The sequence below is a fragment of the Filicampus tigris genome, chromosome 6, assembly GCF_054856515.1.
Source record: "Filicampus tigris isolate MCC_2025a chromosome 6, RoL_Ftig_1.0, whole genome shotgun sequence".
Taxonomy (NCBI): domain Eukaryota; kingdom Metazoa; phylum Chordata; class Actinopteri; order Syngnathiformes; family Syngnathidae; genus Filicampus; species Filicampus tigris.
In genome coordinates, this window is record NC_141222.1 from 28308663 (window position 1) to 28322195 (window position 13533).

The 13533-nt window shown below is 46.8% G+C and overlaps 1 protein-coding gene across 1 annotated transcript; it reads right to left on the bottom strand.

Annotated features, from left to right (window-relative positions):
• Positions 1–494: 494 nt before the first annotated feature.
• On the bottom strand, positions 495–13145 carry dla (deltaA). The gene is made up of 11 exons (XM_086034438.1): positions 12749–13145; positions 12220–12618; positions 11264–11324; positions 10778–11035; positions 8606–8666; positions 8394–8524; positions 6600–6769; positions 5699–5915; positions 4186–4966; positions 3270–3378; positions 495–1399 (listed from the first exon to the last, which is right to left on the bottom strand). Exons 1-11 carry the CDS (start codon positions 12803–12805, stop codon positions 1394–1396), a joined length of 2250 nt encoding a protein of 749 aa, XP_085890564.1. The 5' UTR covers positions 12806–13145; the 3' UTR covers positions 495–1393.
• Positions 13146–13533: the final 388 nt, after the last annotated feature.

Consider the following 13533-nt stretch of genomic DNA (forward strand, 5'->3'; position numbering starts at 1 on the left):
ACTGAAGTATTCGAACCCAGGATCATTGGACTGCTTCCAGTTCCATATATTTCGATAGCTTGATTTCAACTCCTTGCAACACAGATGCGAAGCACTTGTAGAAATAAAAATGAAACGTTTTTCGTACGTATATGTTTGTCCGTTGTGATTTTCAGACATTTGAAGGGTCTTTCAAACACTTTGCAAGCCACAAAATTGGCTAAAATGTATATTTTTCTTGAACTTTTACTTTCCGTTTAGTTGTTTTGCTGAAGTTTTGCCCAACTTCAGAGGCCGGACGGACCATTGTTGGTGTTAAATGTAGCGGCGGGAAGGACATTGTCTTGCATGAATAGACGTCTCCCCCACACCACTTCATCCCCCCACCCCACCCCTTTTTCTGTCTCCAGGGAGACACTTTCAAGTCGGGGTGGCGGCCAACAGTGCGTCCATTCAAATGGCCGCCGCAGGGTTGTGTGGGCGCGAAGACGACAGATGGAGGCCACACCAGCAAGTACGTTTAGCATCTTTTTATTATTTGGAAAAATAGTCTTGGCTAATTCCTTCATTGACAAAGAGCAGAAGAATACAATGTACAGCACAATCCCTCTTAAATAACTTTTTTTTTTTTCATTCCCATTGACCTGAAGTGCCTTTGCAAATATCATCATCATCATCCATCAAAACAAAGCAACTTAAATAATCCTGACAAACAAGCACAGATATACAATACATAATAAGAATAACACAAAATGCTTAAATTAACTTAAATTAAATCATAATTAAATCATAACTTTTTCTTGTTTTTGTTTTTTTTTTCTTTATTTTACAAAAAAGGATAATCTGTGTGAGAAAGCGTTCAGAGAACGAAGAGGACAACAATACTTTTGTCACGGGCGGATTGGAGGGCAAAAAACTTCATAAAAGTTCATAAAGCAACCACTTCTTTTTTTTTTTTTTTTGTTAAATTTTTATTTCTTTTTACGAAGAGGCCAGTATGGCCAAACATCCGCCGTTTGATGCGGTTCCTGGGTTTGAGAAAAAGGCCTGGGTGCAAACGTTGCAAAAAAAAAAAAAAAAAAAAAACACAAATCCTATCTTGGCACCTTTTTTTTCCCTTTTTTTTAAAAATCATTTCTCACACCGGCTATTTAATATTTCTCTTTATTTGTACCCCCCGATGCCCGACAAAGAGGCCGAACAGAAAGCTAAGTGGCCGTTTACGTTTAACCGTAAACTTGACATTTTTTTGTTCCCCTTACACGACCCCGCCAGTTCCTATTTCCAGTCGAGAACCAGCTCAGTCTGAATATCAGTCAAAGGTCTCAGCAGCAGCGAGCGTAGAGCAGCATCTCATCCAGGAGTATAAAAACTCTCCCATACAGCAAAATGAGCGAGCCCGTCGCCGGCCCCTCTACACCTGCAACACATACCGGCGTTAGAAAACTCAAACAGCTGAGGAAATTGCATTTCTTAGAACGGCTTGGCGTCCGAGTTGCATGGAGTCACCGCAAAGCTGTCGGAGGAATTGGGGAATTTAGTCCAATGGGATAGAGGTGACGCAAGTGTTTTGACTCCATGCAACACAGATGTAAAGCAGTTGTCAGAAACATCTGGGATGGGATGGCAGTTAACAGCTGTCAGTGGGCTCCATGCAACACACATATGAAGCAAATGTGCTTATTACATTTTTTTCTCAACTGTATTTTTAGAGCATTTTTTTCAACAACCATTGCACATACAAAGTGCTGTACGTGAGGTAAAAAAAAAAAAATGAAATGTAAATAAAAAAAAATGCTCAGCACATAGTTCTGACTGCCATCCACAAATCAGTGGAAGAAAGTCTCATGTTTTCTTTAGATGGAACGCGAGAACAGCAAATACAATGAAAACAGCAGAGGCCCCGAAATTGAACCCTGTGGAACACCATACGACAGAGCAGGACTCGGAGCAACCAAGGCTAACGCAAAAAGGTCTTTCTGCCAAATCTAAACCACTCTAAGGGTGCCCGCCCGGTGCTGCAAACGAGCCACCATAATACTGTGGTCCACCATATTGAACACTGCTGTCAAATCCAACAAAACAAGACACACATAGTCCCCAGCGTCATTAACCAGGAAGATGTCATGGAAAAACGTTCACAAATTTTCCCTTCCTTTCAACCGCTGAAGTAGAACTTTGTTGCCCCAACACTGTTTCTGACAACTGTTTCACATCTGTGTGGCATGGATTCCATTAACACCTGTGAACTGCCATACCAGCCCAGGACCAGAATTCTCCTGATAGCCTGGATTTGACTCCATGCAAAACAGATGTGAACGGGTTTGTCATGTTCAGCTGTATAAGCACTGTTGCTGACAATAGCTTCACATCAGTGTTACATGGCGTTCACCTACACAGTGAACTGCAATACCAGCCCAGGAGTGTTGGGCTGCATACCACATGTCTTCTTATAGCTTGGTTTCTACTCCATGCAACAGAAGCAGATCTTAAAGCGGAAGTCAACCCAAACATCATTTTTTTTCAAGAATATCTTCCCAGCAGGCCCACTCGTTGAAACACGCCATTCTGATTCATTTTGCGTTTGTGGAATATCAATTAAGCAGCAAAATGCACTTGTTTTTAGCCATCTGTGGGGGCGGCCATTTTGTCTTCTGTCGACTGACAATGACATCACAACCGCTCACAAGGACCAATCACGGCTCAGCTTCAGAAAACAGGTCAGCCGTGAATGGTCGTTGTGAGCGGTTGCGATGTCATTTTCAGTCGACAGAAGACAAAATGGCCGCCCCAAGAGATGGCTAAAAACGAGTGGATGAACACTAATTCCACAAACGCAATGTGTATCTGAATGCCCCGTGTCAACTAGTGGACTTGCGTAGAACATAATCTTGAAAAAAAATAAAACATTCTTTGCGTTGACTTCACCTTTAAAAATGGAAAAAAGCTTCCCGATTTTGCGTTCCTACCAATTACTGATTTGTATTGTGTTGCACGGTTCCGGACAACCGCTTCATATCTGTGATGCATGGAACCCACCAACCCCCGTGAACTGTTAGTCCAGTCCAACCGCATAATTGGACTGCGTATGACAATTGTCTTAGCTTCAACTTCATGCATCACAGATGTGAAGCAGTTCTCAGAAACAGCCCTGAGAGTATAAAAATGGAGCTGTCCTACCAATCACTCAACTAGTAATTAGTTGAGTGAGCCCACTTTTCCCACAACTGCTTCACGTCTGTGTTGCATGGAGCCAAAGCTAAGCTCCTTCGAGAGTGTCAACGACTCACCTCAGTTGCAATTATACATTCGTCCTTCTCCTCCGACATGACAAACACAGATTTGTACTTGTTGTCCGCACATGCGGACGTTTCTGGGCTATTTAATTCCGACGTATCGCTGTGGGGAAAAGGAAAGGAAAAAGTTTAGCTTTAGCCGCAAATGTATTCCATTCCTACACAAGTATGGAATTTGAGATGAGAAATTGCCACGCATGGAAAATGGAAATGACCGAATGCCCTCAGCACAACACAAGACGCCGAGACGGCATGGCATGTACTCTGTCACCTGCCGACAGTCTTCTGGAAATGACTTGGTAACATAAAGGCATACACAATCTAACAATACGTCTGTAATCTGTTTTGAAATTGAGGATGACGTTAATTACAGTCTGGGAAAGGTATAGCATTTCAGGAATTCAAATGATTAGGAACTTCCGGTAACATGGTGAAAAGTGTCGGTTTCTACATACGGTTAGAAAAGTATGAAATTAGAGTCATTTATTGATTCATATTTTCAGGTCTGGAAAAACTATAGAAAACGGAAACTATTGTTGTTTTTTTCCAAGAGCCAGAAAAGTCAAATGGAGGCAACTGGACTCTTGCCGCTTCTCACAGAGATTTCAGCTTCAATCGAAACGGCTTCTTTGGTTGTAAATTTCAAATGTCGAACTGATGACGCCCGGATGGCTTCATGAGCATGATGATTTTTTGTGTGTGTTTGTTTGCTTTGAATCTATAACTGATGGAGCCTTTTGTATTCGAGTCAACAAGGGTCATCAGCAACCACCAAGAGTTCAATTGCCTCCATTCAACTGACCGACAATTGACACAGATGTATTTCCAAAGGGGAAGAAGAAAAAAAAAAAGAGCATAGAAATTTCCAATGTGGGCGGAGCTCGGCGTTTGGGATTGGCGGCCGTCCTACCATTTTAAGCGTTTGCTGTGTTTCTCCTCAAACTCAAAGGAGTCCAGGGATCGGCACTTGTCCTCACAGGCCGCCTCCAACACTGCGTCTTTGGCCGCCTGCTCGTAGTTGACCTCGCGCACCATGTTGTAGTCTGCGGGCGGTGGTCCGCTCTTGTAGCTCCGCCGTCCCGCTGACGCCTCCTCGTCGGGGTCCCCCCCGCTGCACAAGTCCATCTTTTTGTTGATGTTTTTCACACCCGGAGTCGGCACTACCCCGCTGCTGTCCCGCTCACCGCGTTGGCAGTTATTGGTCAGGTTGTTAATGGTCTCGCCCTCGCCGCCCACTTCCCCTGGACCGTCGCATTGGACTTTGGAGCGGAAGAATCCAACGAGCACGGCGCACCCCGCCAGGAGGAGGAGCACCAGGGCCACCCCGGACCCGACCGCCATCCAGGGCACCTCGGAGCCTCGGATGGCGGCGTGCTCGGGCAGCAAGAACTGGCAGTTGCGTCCGCCGTAACCCGGCACGCAGGCGCAGACGTAGCGGTTGTTCCTTTCGTGGCAGGTGGCCCCGTTGTGGCACGGGTTGTGCTCGCAGCGGCTGATGGGCGAGCTGCAGTTGCGCCCCGCGTAGCCTGGCGGGCAGCTGCAAATGTAGCCGCGCGCGCCGTCCCGGCAGGTGCCGCCGTTCTGGCACGGGTCCGAGGAGCACCCGTAGCCGCTGCGGTCGCAGTTCGCGCCCGTGAAGCCGTCCGGGCACTGGCACAGGTACGAGTTGACCAGATCCACGCAACGAGCACCTGGGAACACAAACGCAAGGGTCGGGAGTCAGGAGCAGTTCCCAAAAGGGAACCGCGCGGCCCGCAGGGGTGCGGCTTGCCACCGGGAGCGCTCGCTCCTGAGTGCGGGCGAGAAGTCGGGCCCATCGCAGGGCACATCGAGACAAACAACCCTTGGGACACTCGTTCACGCTGATGGGAAATTCGAAGTCTTCAGCAAACCCAGCAAGCATGTTTTGGGCATGCGGGAGGAAGCCCGACCCCAGATTTCAACCCCCAATCTCACTGCTGCATTGTCCGGGTATTTGCCTTGACCGTGTTTTGCCTACAATTGAAAAGCAGTGTGTACTTTCTACTCCTTACTTTGTCAAAAATATGACGACGGGGCGTAAGCCAACTGCTCTTTTCTGGGTAGACTGAAAATGACATCACAGTTGCTCAGGTAACGACCAATCGCGGCTCAGCTTCAGAAAACAGGTCAGCCGTGATTGGTCGTTACCTGAGCAACTGTGATGTCATTTTCAGTGGACAGAAGTGACAAAATGGCCGCCCCCACAGAGAGCTAAAAAGAAGTGGATTAACTCTTATTTCACAAATGCGATGTTTATCAGAAATGTCTTGTTGCAACTCGTGGGCTTGCATAGAACATATTCTTGAGAAAAATATGTTTGGGTTGATTTCCCCTTTAAGTACAGAATATCCAAGTTTATTTGAGTCAATAGTTGTTGTTGTTGTTGTTTTTGTTGCCCTCACCGTTGGAGCAGGGCGCAGAGGTGCAGTGGTCAATCTTCTTCTCGCAGGTGAAGCCGGCGTAGCCGGTCGGGCACTGGCAGAAGTAGCCGCCGTCGGGGTTGTCGCCGCAGCGGCCGCCGTTGGAGCACGGCGCGTCGGCGCACGTCATGGCGCTCAGCTCGCAATTGTTGCCGTAGAAACCGTGAGGGCACTCGCACCTGTACGTGTTCTCCAAGTCCTAACGGGGGCGAGGGCGAGGAAACGGCGGGCGTCAGCGGCTGCTGACACAGGAGTGCGCGTGTCTCGTTTGTTTGGGCTTGCGTCCGCATGCGCCTTCTTTCGTTTGTTCAGCTTCTTTGAGTGTCCGTACGTGTTTGTGTGTCTGCACATTTGTCTGTTGCCGTGTGTTTACCTGAGTGTGCGGCATGTCTTAAGGCAAGAATAATCCTTGTGGTGATGCGGTTCATTCTCCCACCTTGTTTATGGCCTGACTGATGAATTTATTTTAGAATTGGCATTTTTTTATTATCGTTATTTATTTATTTTTTTTACACATGAGCACGTTATTGGTCGATGTATTTTTGGGCCGATTACACCTCTCTAAAGTGAAATAAATACTCAAGGACAAATTATTGTAAATTATATGCTCTGTCTGTAATTCATACCTTTCTTGTGAGCATTAAGGAACGTTATTTTATTCATTCATTCATACACATACGCATATATATATATATATATATATATACATTACATAGTCATTTTTGGGGGGATTATCGGTTATCGTAATTTTATTCTGCCAAATATCGGCATCGTCTTCAAAAAACGCATATTGTCGTGGCTGCCATTTTGGACATGCATCGCATTCGTTTGTGTGTGCGTGTGTGTGTTTGTGCGCGTCTGTGTGTCTGTGCGTGTGACTTACGGCGCAGCTCCCCCCGTTGCGGCAGGGGTTCCCGGCGCATTCGTTGACTTGGATCTCGCAGCTGGCGCCGGTGAAGCCGGGCCTGCAGGAACAGGTGTAGCTGCCCTGGCCCGTGTTGCTACAAGTGGCGCCATTCATGCACGGCTTGTGGTGCGTGCAGTAGTTCAGATCTGGACACATGACACGCACACATGTGGATTGGCCCCCGCCGAGTGCTTGTACACACCGCTCCCACCGGGGCTGTGGTTTTCCATTCTCCGGGCCCCTGCCAACTGGCTTCCCCGCCCCCTCAAAGGCCACAGCTGTAACATGAGCAACCGAGCGTCACGTTTATCTTTCGGGGGCACCGCGGTTTAGTTTTATGACTTTCTTCCCGATTTTAAACTGGCTCCACCGTTTAAGCGATACTCTGGAAAGGTCGCAGTGCCACCCGAAAACTGTGAGGGCAGCTTAGCGCTGCTTGAGTGACGCTGCTCCGAAATCTGAGAAGCGGATAACCGAAATGAGCTTTTATGTATCGTTCAGTCAGTGCATGGCAATCCATTTGGTGTAGTCGTACGTCCTTCTACTTGCTTTAAAGGGGAAATCAACGCAAACATTTTTTAGAATATGAATACGTTCGTTGCAAACCCACTCGTCGAAATTCATTTTGCGTTCGTGGAATAAGTGTTAACCCACCGGATTTTAGCCATCTCTGGGGGCGGCCGTTTTGTCTTCCGTCGACTGAAAATGACATCGCAACCGCTCACAACCACCATTCACGGCTGACCTGTTTTCTGAAGCTGAGCCGTGATTGGTCGTTGTGAGCGGTTGCGATGTCATTTTCAGTCGACGGAAGACAAAACGGCCGCCCCCAGAGATGGCTAAAATCCGGTGGGTTATCACTTATTCCACAAACGCAATATTGATCAGAATGCCCTGATTCAACTAGTGGGCTTGCATAGAACATATTCTTGAAAAATGTTTTTGTTGACTTCCTCTTTAACAACTGGTGACCTAGTGGGACAGTGCCACAAGAAAACTTTCTTTACCATCTCTGAAGTTCAGGAATCATACAATAATCAGATCCGGGCAGCTTTTCCATCCTCGCAAATGCTCTCACCCGAGACGGGCGAGGGCAGAGAAGGGGCGAGGTCCAACATGCGGCCCTCACATTTATACTGTCTTCAAAATGTAAACATAATGTGGGCTGGTCTCCTCCCCGGCTGGCCTGGCCCTGCCTATGGGGCTGATCTTCACCAGCTGGTCCCGTGCTCAGATCAGGGCACGCTGACTCTGAACTGACTTTGAACTGATTATGGGATGTGTAATTCCCAATTTAGTTTTTGGTCAACCTGTTGGCTAATATAAAGCCATTCATATCAATTCCGATCCTTCAGCCTCAACAAGCCTTGGGTGAGCTTATACTTGGCAGTATTGATACTTGAAGCTAATCACTGTTTTCGTTTCAGCTGTTTTTGTTCATTATTGTGAGGATAAGCGGATAAGATCATAGATGGATTATAGTTGGCAACAAGTGTATAGTTGCAGTACCACCAGAAATCCATCGGGGGAAGTGTTGGGATTCGAAACGCCAAACCGATTACATTTCATTTTGTTCATGTTTTTCATAGTTAGCCTCGTAGAGTTTTTCAATTTTTTGGTGTCTTTTTTTTTTTTGTTTGTTTTAGGACTTTTTTAAGGCTTTGAAAGTGGCCTCTAGGCTTCCTAATATTGACTGTGAATGTTGCAATTCATTTGTAACAATAAACCCGACGTGGGCCTTTCCTTTCCCCGTCCGGGTGTGTTGCCCACCTTGATTGCAGAAGAGGCCCCCCCAGCCCTCCTGACAGTTGCACTGCCAAGGCTGCTGGCACGTCCCGTGGAGGCAGCCCGGGTATCGGATGCACTCGTCGCAGTAGCGGCCCTTAAAGCCCACCCGGCACCTGCGGACCAATCAGAGGAGGGCGGGCGGTAAGGCCGTGTGACGCGACCCGTTAGCCCAGCCCCACTCGGGCACAACCTACTTGCACTCGCTGGGCTTCTCGCAGAAGCCGTGCTCGTCGTCGCAGCCCGGCAGGCAGATTGCTAAAAAAAAAAGAACAAAAAAAAAAGACATTACTAAAAGTAAGTTCACTTTTTTAAAGATGGGTGGGGGGGAGTCAACGGGGCATTTTCGTTCACGTGTCTGTTAAACCGTGTGTGTAAATGTGCATTTGTTTCATTGTTTGAGTGTGTCTGTACTTTTCAGTGGCGTAATTGTGTGTGTTGGATTGCATTTGTGCATTTCTTTGTCCGTGTGAGTGTGTTTGTTGTGCGCACGCGTGTGTGTGTGTGTGTGTGAGTGTAATTGTGTTTGAGTGTGTTTTTGTGTGTGTGTGTGCTTCTGCATGTGTTCCTAGACCACCACTCCCCGCTCACCCAGCCACTGTCTTTTTTTTTTTCTTCTTAGCTGCAGTTCAAAACTCTTTTATTCATCCTACACACACACACACACGCACACGCACACACCGGTGGTCCCAGATAGATAAGAGTGGACAGCTGGCAAGTGTGTTGCCAGCGTGCGACAGCTGCCCCATTGTCTGAGGGCTGCCGGCAGCTGCCCACTTCAAACAATGACGACGACCCCCCCCCCCAAAAAAAAAAAAAAAAAACACCACCAGCAACAGCCAATCACAAGGCATGCATGTCAATTTATGGCACGCGTGACATTATTCACCCCAAAACTTTCCTTGGAATAAATCAAGTGTGCGCGCGTGTGTCACATAAGGGGGGGGGGGGGGGGGGTTGCGTTGTGGTTTGAAGGGGCTGTTTACTCCCTGAAAAGTTCCCTTCTAACGGCACATCCTGCTTCCAATAATAACTTTTGAAGCACTTTTTCCAGTCGTTTGTAATGACAGGCCGTTGGCAAAGTCACTCTGCAACTTTTACTAATCAGATTTTGGGGGGGGGGGGGGGTATTTCAAATTGCCACCCCGTTATGGTTTGAAATAGGAAATGTCAACGTTGCTTCAATTCAAGTTTTGCAGACCACCATGTCCGCTGTCACTAAAAAGAATTTGCAGTAGTTGTTCAAATATTACTGGAGAGAAATTGGCCGATATTTACGGTAGTTCTTGGCACAGGCATTGCATGATGCCATCCAGTAAAAAGATCATGAAAATGGAAAAAAAAAAAATATTTCCGCTTTTCACATCTCAGCCATGACCAATTCTTTCTTGTTTGCAGTATTTTTCCTCCGACTCTTTTTTTTTCAAATTTAATGTTATTTGTTTTTAATTTTTTTCATGTTATCTTTCAATTTTTTGTAGTAAATGAAAGGGTTATCTTTGGTGGGGGGTTCCACTTTTCACATCCCAGCCATGACCAATTACTGTTTTCATCTTTTTTCTTTCTTTCTTTTCTCCATTTTTTTTCTATTTTCGTGTCATTTTCCTCTGTCTCTTTTTTTCCATTTTAATGTTATTTGTTTGTTATTATTTTTGTTTGCCTTTTTCATGTTTTCTTTCCATTTTTTTCCCCAAATTGTTTAAGTAAATTAAGGGGTTACCTTCTGTGGGGGAGCAAAAAAACGTCCACTTATCATTTCCCAGCCATGACTTTTTACCATTTTCCTGTTTTTCTTTTCTTTTTTTTCATTTTCATATTCTTTCTCTCCTATTTTTTTTACAATTTTAATTTTCTTATTTTTGTGATGACTATAGTAAATTAAATACATTTTTCTTCTTTTTTACATAATTTTAATTTTAAGACAATATTAATGTTATTAGCATGTAAATGTACATATATATTTTCTTTTTTTTTCATCTTAAATGTCTATCCATCCGATCTACAAACACGATGTGCATATACTGTAAGTCCCCACACTGTTAAAAAAAAAAAAGGTTGAAAAATAAAAAAATTCAAGGCAACAAACGGATAAAAGTTTAAGTCGGGCAATTCAACTAAATGTTTTGCTGTTGTGAAAATTGTCTTCTCCACATTTCACAACAAGGAAATATCTTGTATTTTCCTCCAACTGAAAGAGTAAGTGCAAACAACTCAGCAAATTGTTTTGTAGCGAAGAAGTTTGCTTGATATTTTAACATTTTTCCAACTTAAATTGTTGTTTTTGGCCATAACTACAAATTTTGATTCTTACATTTCACGCAACAAGGGGGTCTTTTTTTTCAGGTGTGTGTACGTGTATGTATACTTACGCTCGGTGCAGTACTGTCCCTTCCACCCGGCGTCGCACACGATCTCCCCGCGCTCCCCGCACGTAAAGTGTCCGAAGGCGTCGTCCCGAGGCCGGCAGAAGACGGAGCAGCCGTCACCGTAGTAGTGCTCATCGCACACAAAGCGGTACGCGTACTTGAGCTCCGTGCGGCCCGCCGTGTGCAGGTCCTGCGACCAGTCCTCGCCCACTGTCAGGTGGCGCTGGGTGCTCATGGTGCTGATCACGCGCTCCGGGTTCTCTGGGGGAGCGGGACAAACGGGGCAAACGGCTTTTGCGATTTCACTTGCACACCTTTGGGCATTCTCAAATACCACCGGTGGTGCATGGGCTCCCTCTATTGGTACATGAAAGAATCGCTTTTTTTTTTTTTGCTGCCATTTTCATATTTATTTAAGTCAAACGGAAATAAACAGTAAATGATCATGATCACCTTGATGTGGTGGGGTGGTGAGGAGGATGTTCTTACCTGTGGACAGGTCGTCTTTGGAGTCAGTGTGCAGCGCCTCAATGATAAGAGAGAAGGTCCCCTGAGGAGACAAGCGGCTTGGTGAGGCGGGTGGACCCCCAGCAGTGTCAGAAATCAAGCCCTGGAGGGGCAAAACACCAACAAGTCCCACCAAACAACCCCCGTCCCTCCCTCCAGCTCCAGCCACCCACTTGCCATCCAAGGGGAACCCAAGTTGAGGCAGACAGGGAGGACATTTAAGGACATTTGGAACAAAACAAATTGTTTCCTGCACGGGGCGGGGGGGATGGGATTTCAGATTGTTTCCAAAGGATGCATCAATTATTTAAGGTCATTTAGGACAAATTAAGCAGTTGTTTTGGGGAGAATCCTGTGATTTCAGACTGTTTATGAAGGCCGCATCAGACTGTTTGATGGATGGGCGACAGAGAGATCATTTCAGGACATTTGGAGCATTTTTGGTTGGGTTGTGGGGGGGGGGTGGGATTTCCAATTGTTTGGAGAGAAAGAGAGAGAGAGGAGAAGGAGAGAAGTGTGAGAGGGAGAACGATAGAGGAGAGAAAATAGAGGGAAAAGAAACCAAAGACTGGGTAAGAGAGAGAGAGAAATAGGGAGAGAGAGGGAGAGAGAGAGAGAGAGAGAGAGAGAAAGGAGATGGAAAGAGAAAAAAATGAGAGGAGAGAAAAGAAAGAATATAGAAGTGGAATAAGAGAATACATTTCAGGACAGTAGGAGCAAAATGGATCATCTGTTTTGGAGGTAAATCTGTGACTTCTGATTGTCTCTGAATGCAACACCAGACACCATGATAGATAGATAGATAGATAGATAGATAGATAGATCGATAGATAGATGGATAGATAGATGGATAGACTTCCCAAGGAGAATGGCGACACAGGACAGGTGACCCCCAAGCCCCCACCTACGCGATTACGTTGCGCCCCCCTCCCGCTTACCGGCCAAGTGAAGCCGAAGTTGATCCTGATGGGGTTGCTGAAGGAGTTCTCGGGGATGGCGTCGGGCACCTGGAAGGAGTTGGCGCCCAGCACCGGCGTGACGGCGCCGCCGTACGTGCACGGCGGCTCGGGCGACGCGTTGGGCTGGTAGTGCTTCAGGCACACCCGGAAAAAGGTCTGGCAGGCGCACTGCTGCGCGGACGACGACGACGACGACGACGACGAGGACGAGGACGACGACGAGGACGAGGACGAGGACGAGGACGAGGACGAGGACGAGGGAGGGGGCCCGCCGCCCAAGCCGCTGCCCGCCCGGCCGCAGCAGTTCCTGTTGCCCTGCGCGCCCTTCTTGTTGAGGAACTCCTGCAGGCGCAGCTCGAACACGCCCGAGCAGAAGACCTGTGCGTGCGTGCGCGCGCGTGGGCAAGCGAGCGTGCGCCGGGCGCCATCGAAAAGAAGCGGAGCGACTTTTTTAGCGACTTTACCCAAGTGGCAAGTTCACATTGGAGCAAATCCAAGTGCGACTTACCTGACACAGCAACGTGGCCAGCACCGCGACGCCCAGCGGTGTCTTCAATAAATACATGATAAATAAATGCAAATAAATAAAAAAAAGAGAGCTTAAACGGGCCCGGCAGGAAGATGCATGGAGCGGCTCATACAGCGCCACCGCGCATGCGCGTCACGGAGGAGGAGGGGGGGGAAAAAAGCACAGCGAGACGGTAAATCCCAAAACTTTCTCCCGGGATGGAAGACTGGAAATTGTAACTAAAAAAAAGACATAAATAATATCGTGGGTTTTTTTTTTGTTTTTTTAAAGTGTTCCAGTTGCGTTATATTCCCAGACAAAGGTGGCCTTCTCCTTTGCGAAATGAGGAAGAGTCCAACATGTTTCCCTTTCTTGTCTGTCCTCGTCTCCTTCTTCTCCGTCTTCTTTTCTTCGCGGCTGTCCGGCGCAGGCCGCCTGCAGCCGGTTATATACATGCTATGCTAATAACATGCAAATGAGTCCTCCTGCAACACAACAAGCGACCCCCCCCCCCCCCAACCAATCTGGCTCTCGTGCGCGCTCCCCACCACGCCAGGAAGCCTCGTCGTCCTCCCGTAGCACGTTGGGCGGACGACAGAAAATATGAAACTTTACTCTCTTTCTCTTTTTATTCATTTATTTATTCATTTATTGATTTTTTACCTTGGGGGACTTCTAAATAGTTGGCACGTGACGCCTTTGTTTTTCCTTTTGCTGCCTTCAAACTTGTCCTCTATCCGGCAGCTGCAACGTGCATTGGCTGCATGATGAAAGTGTGAAAATAT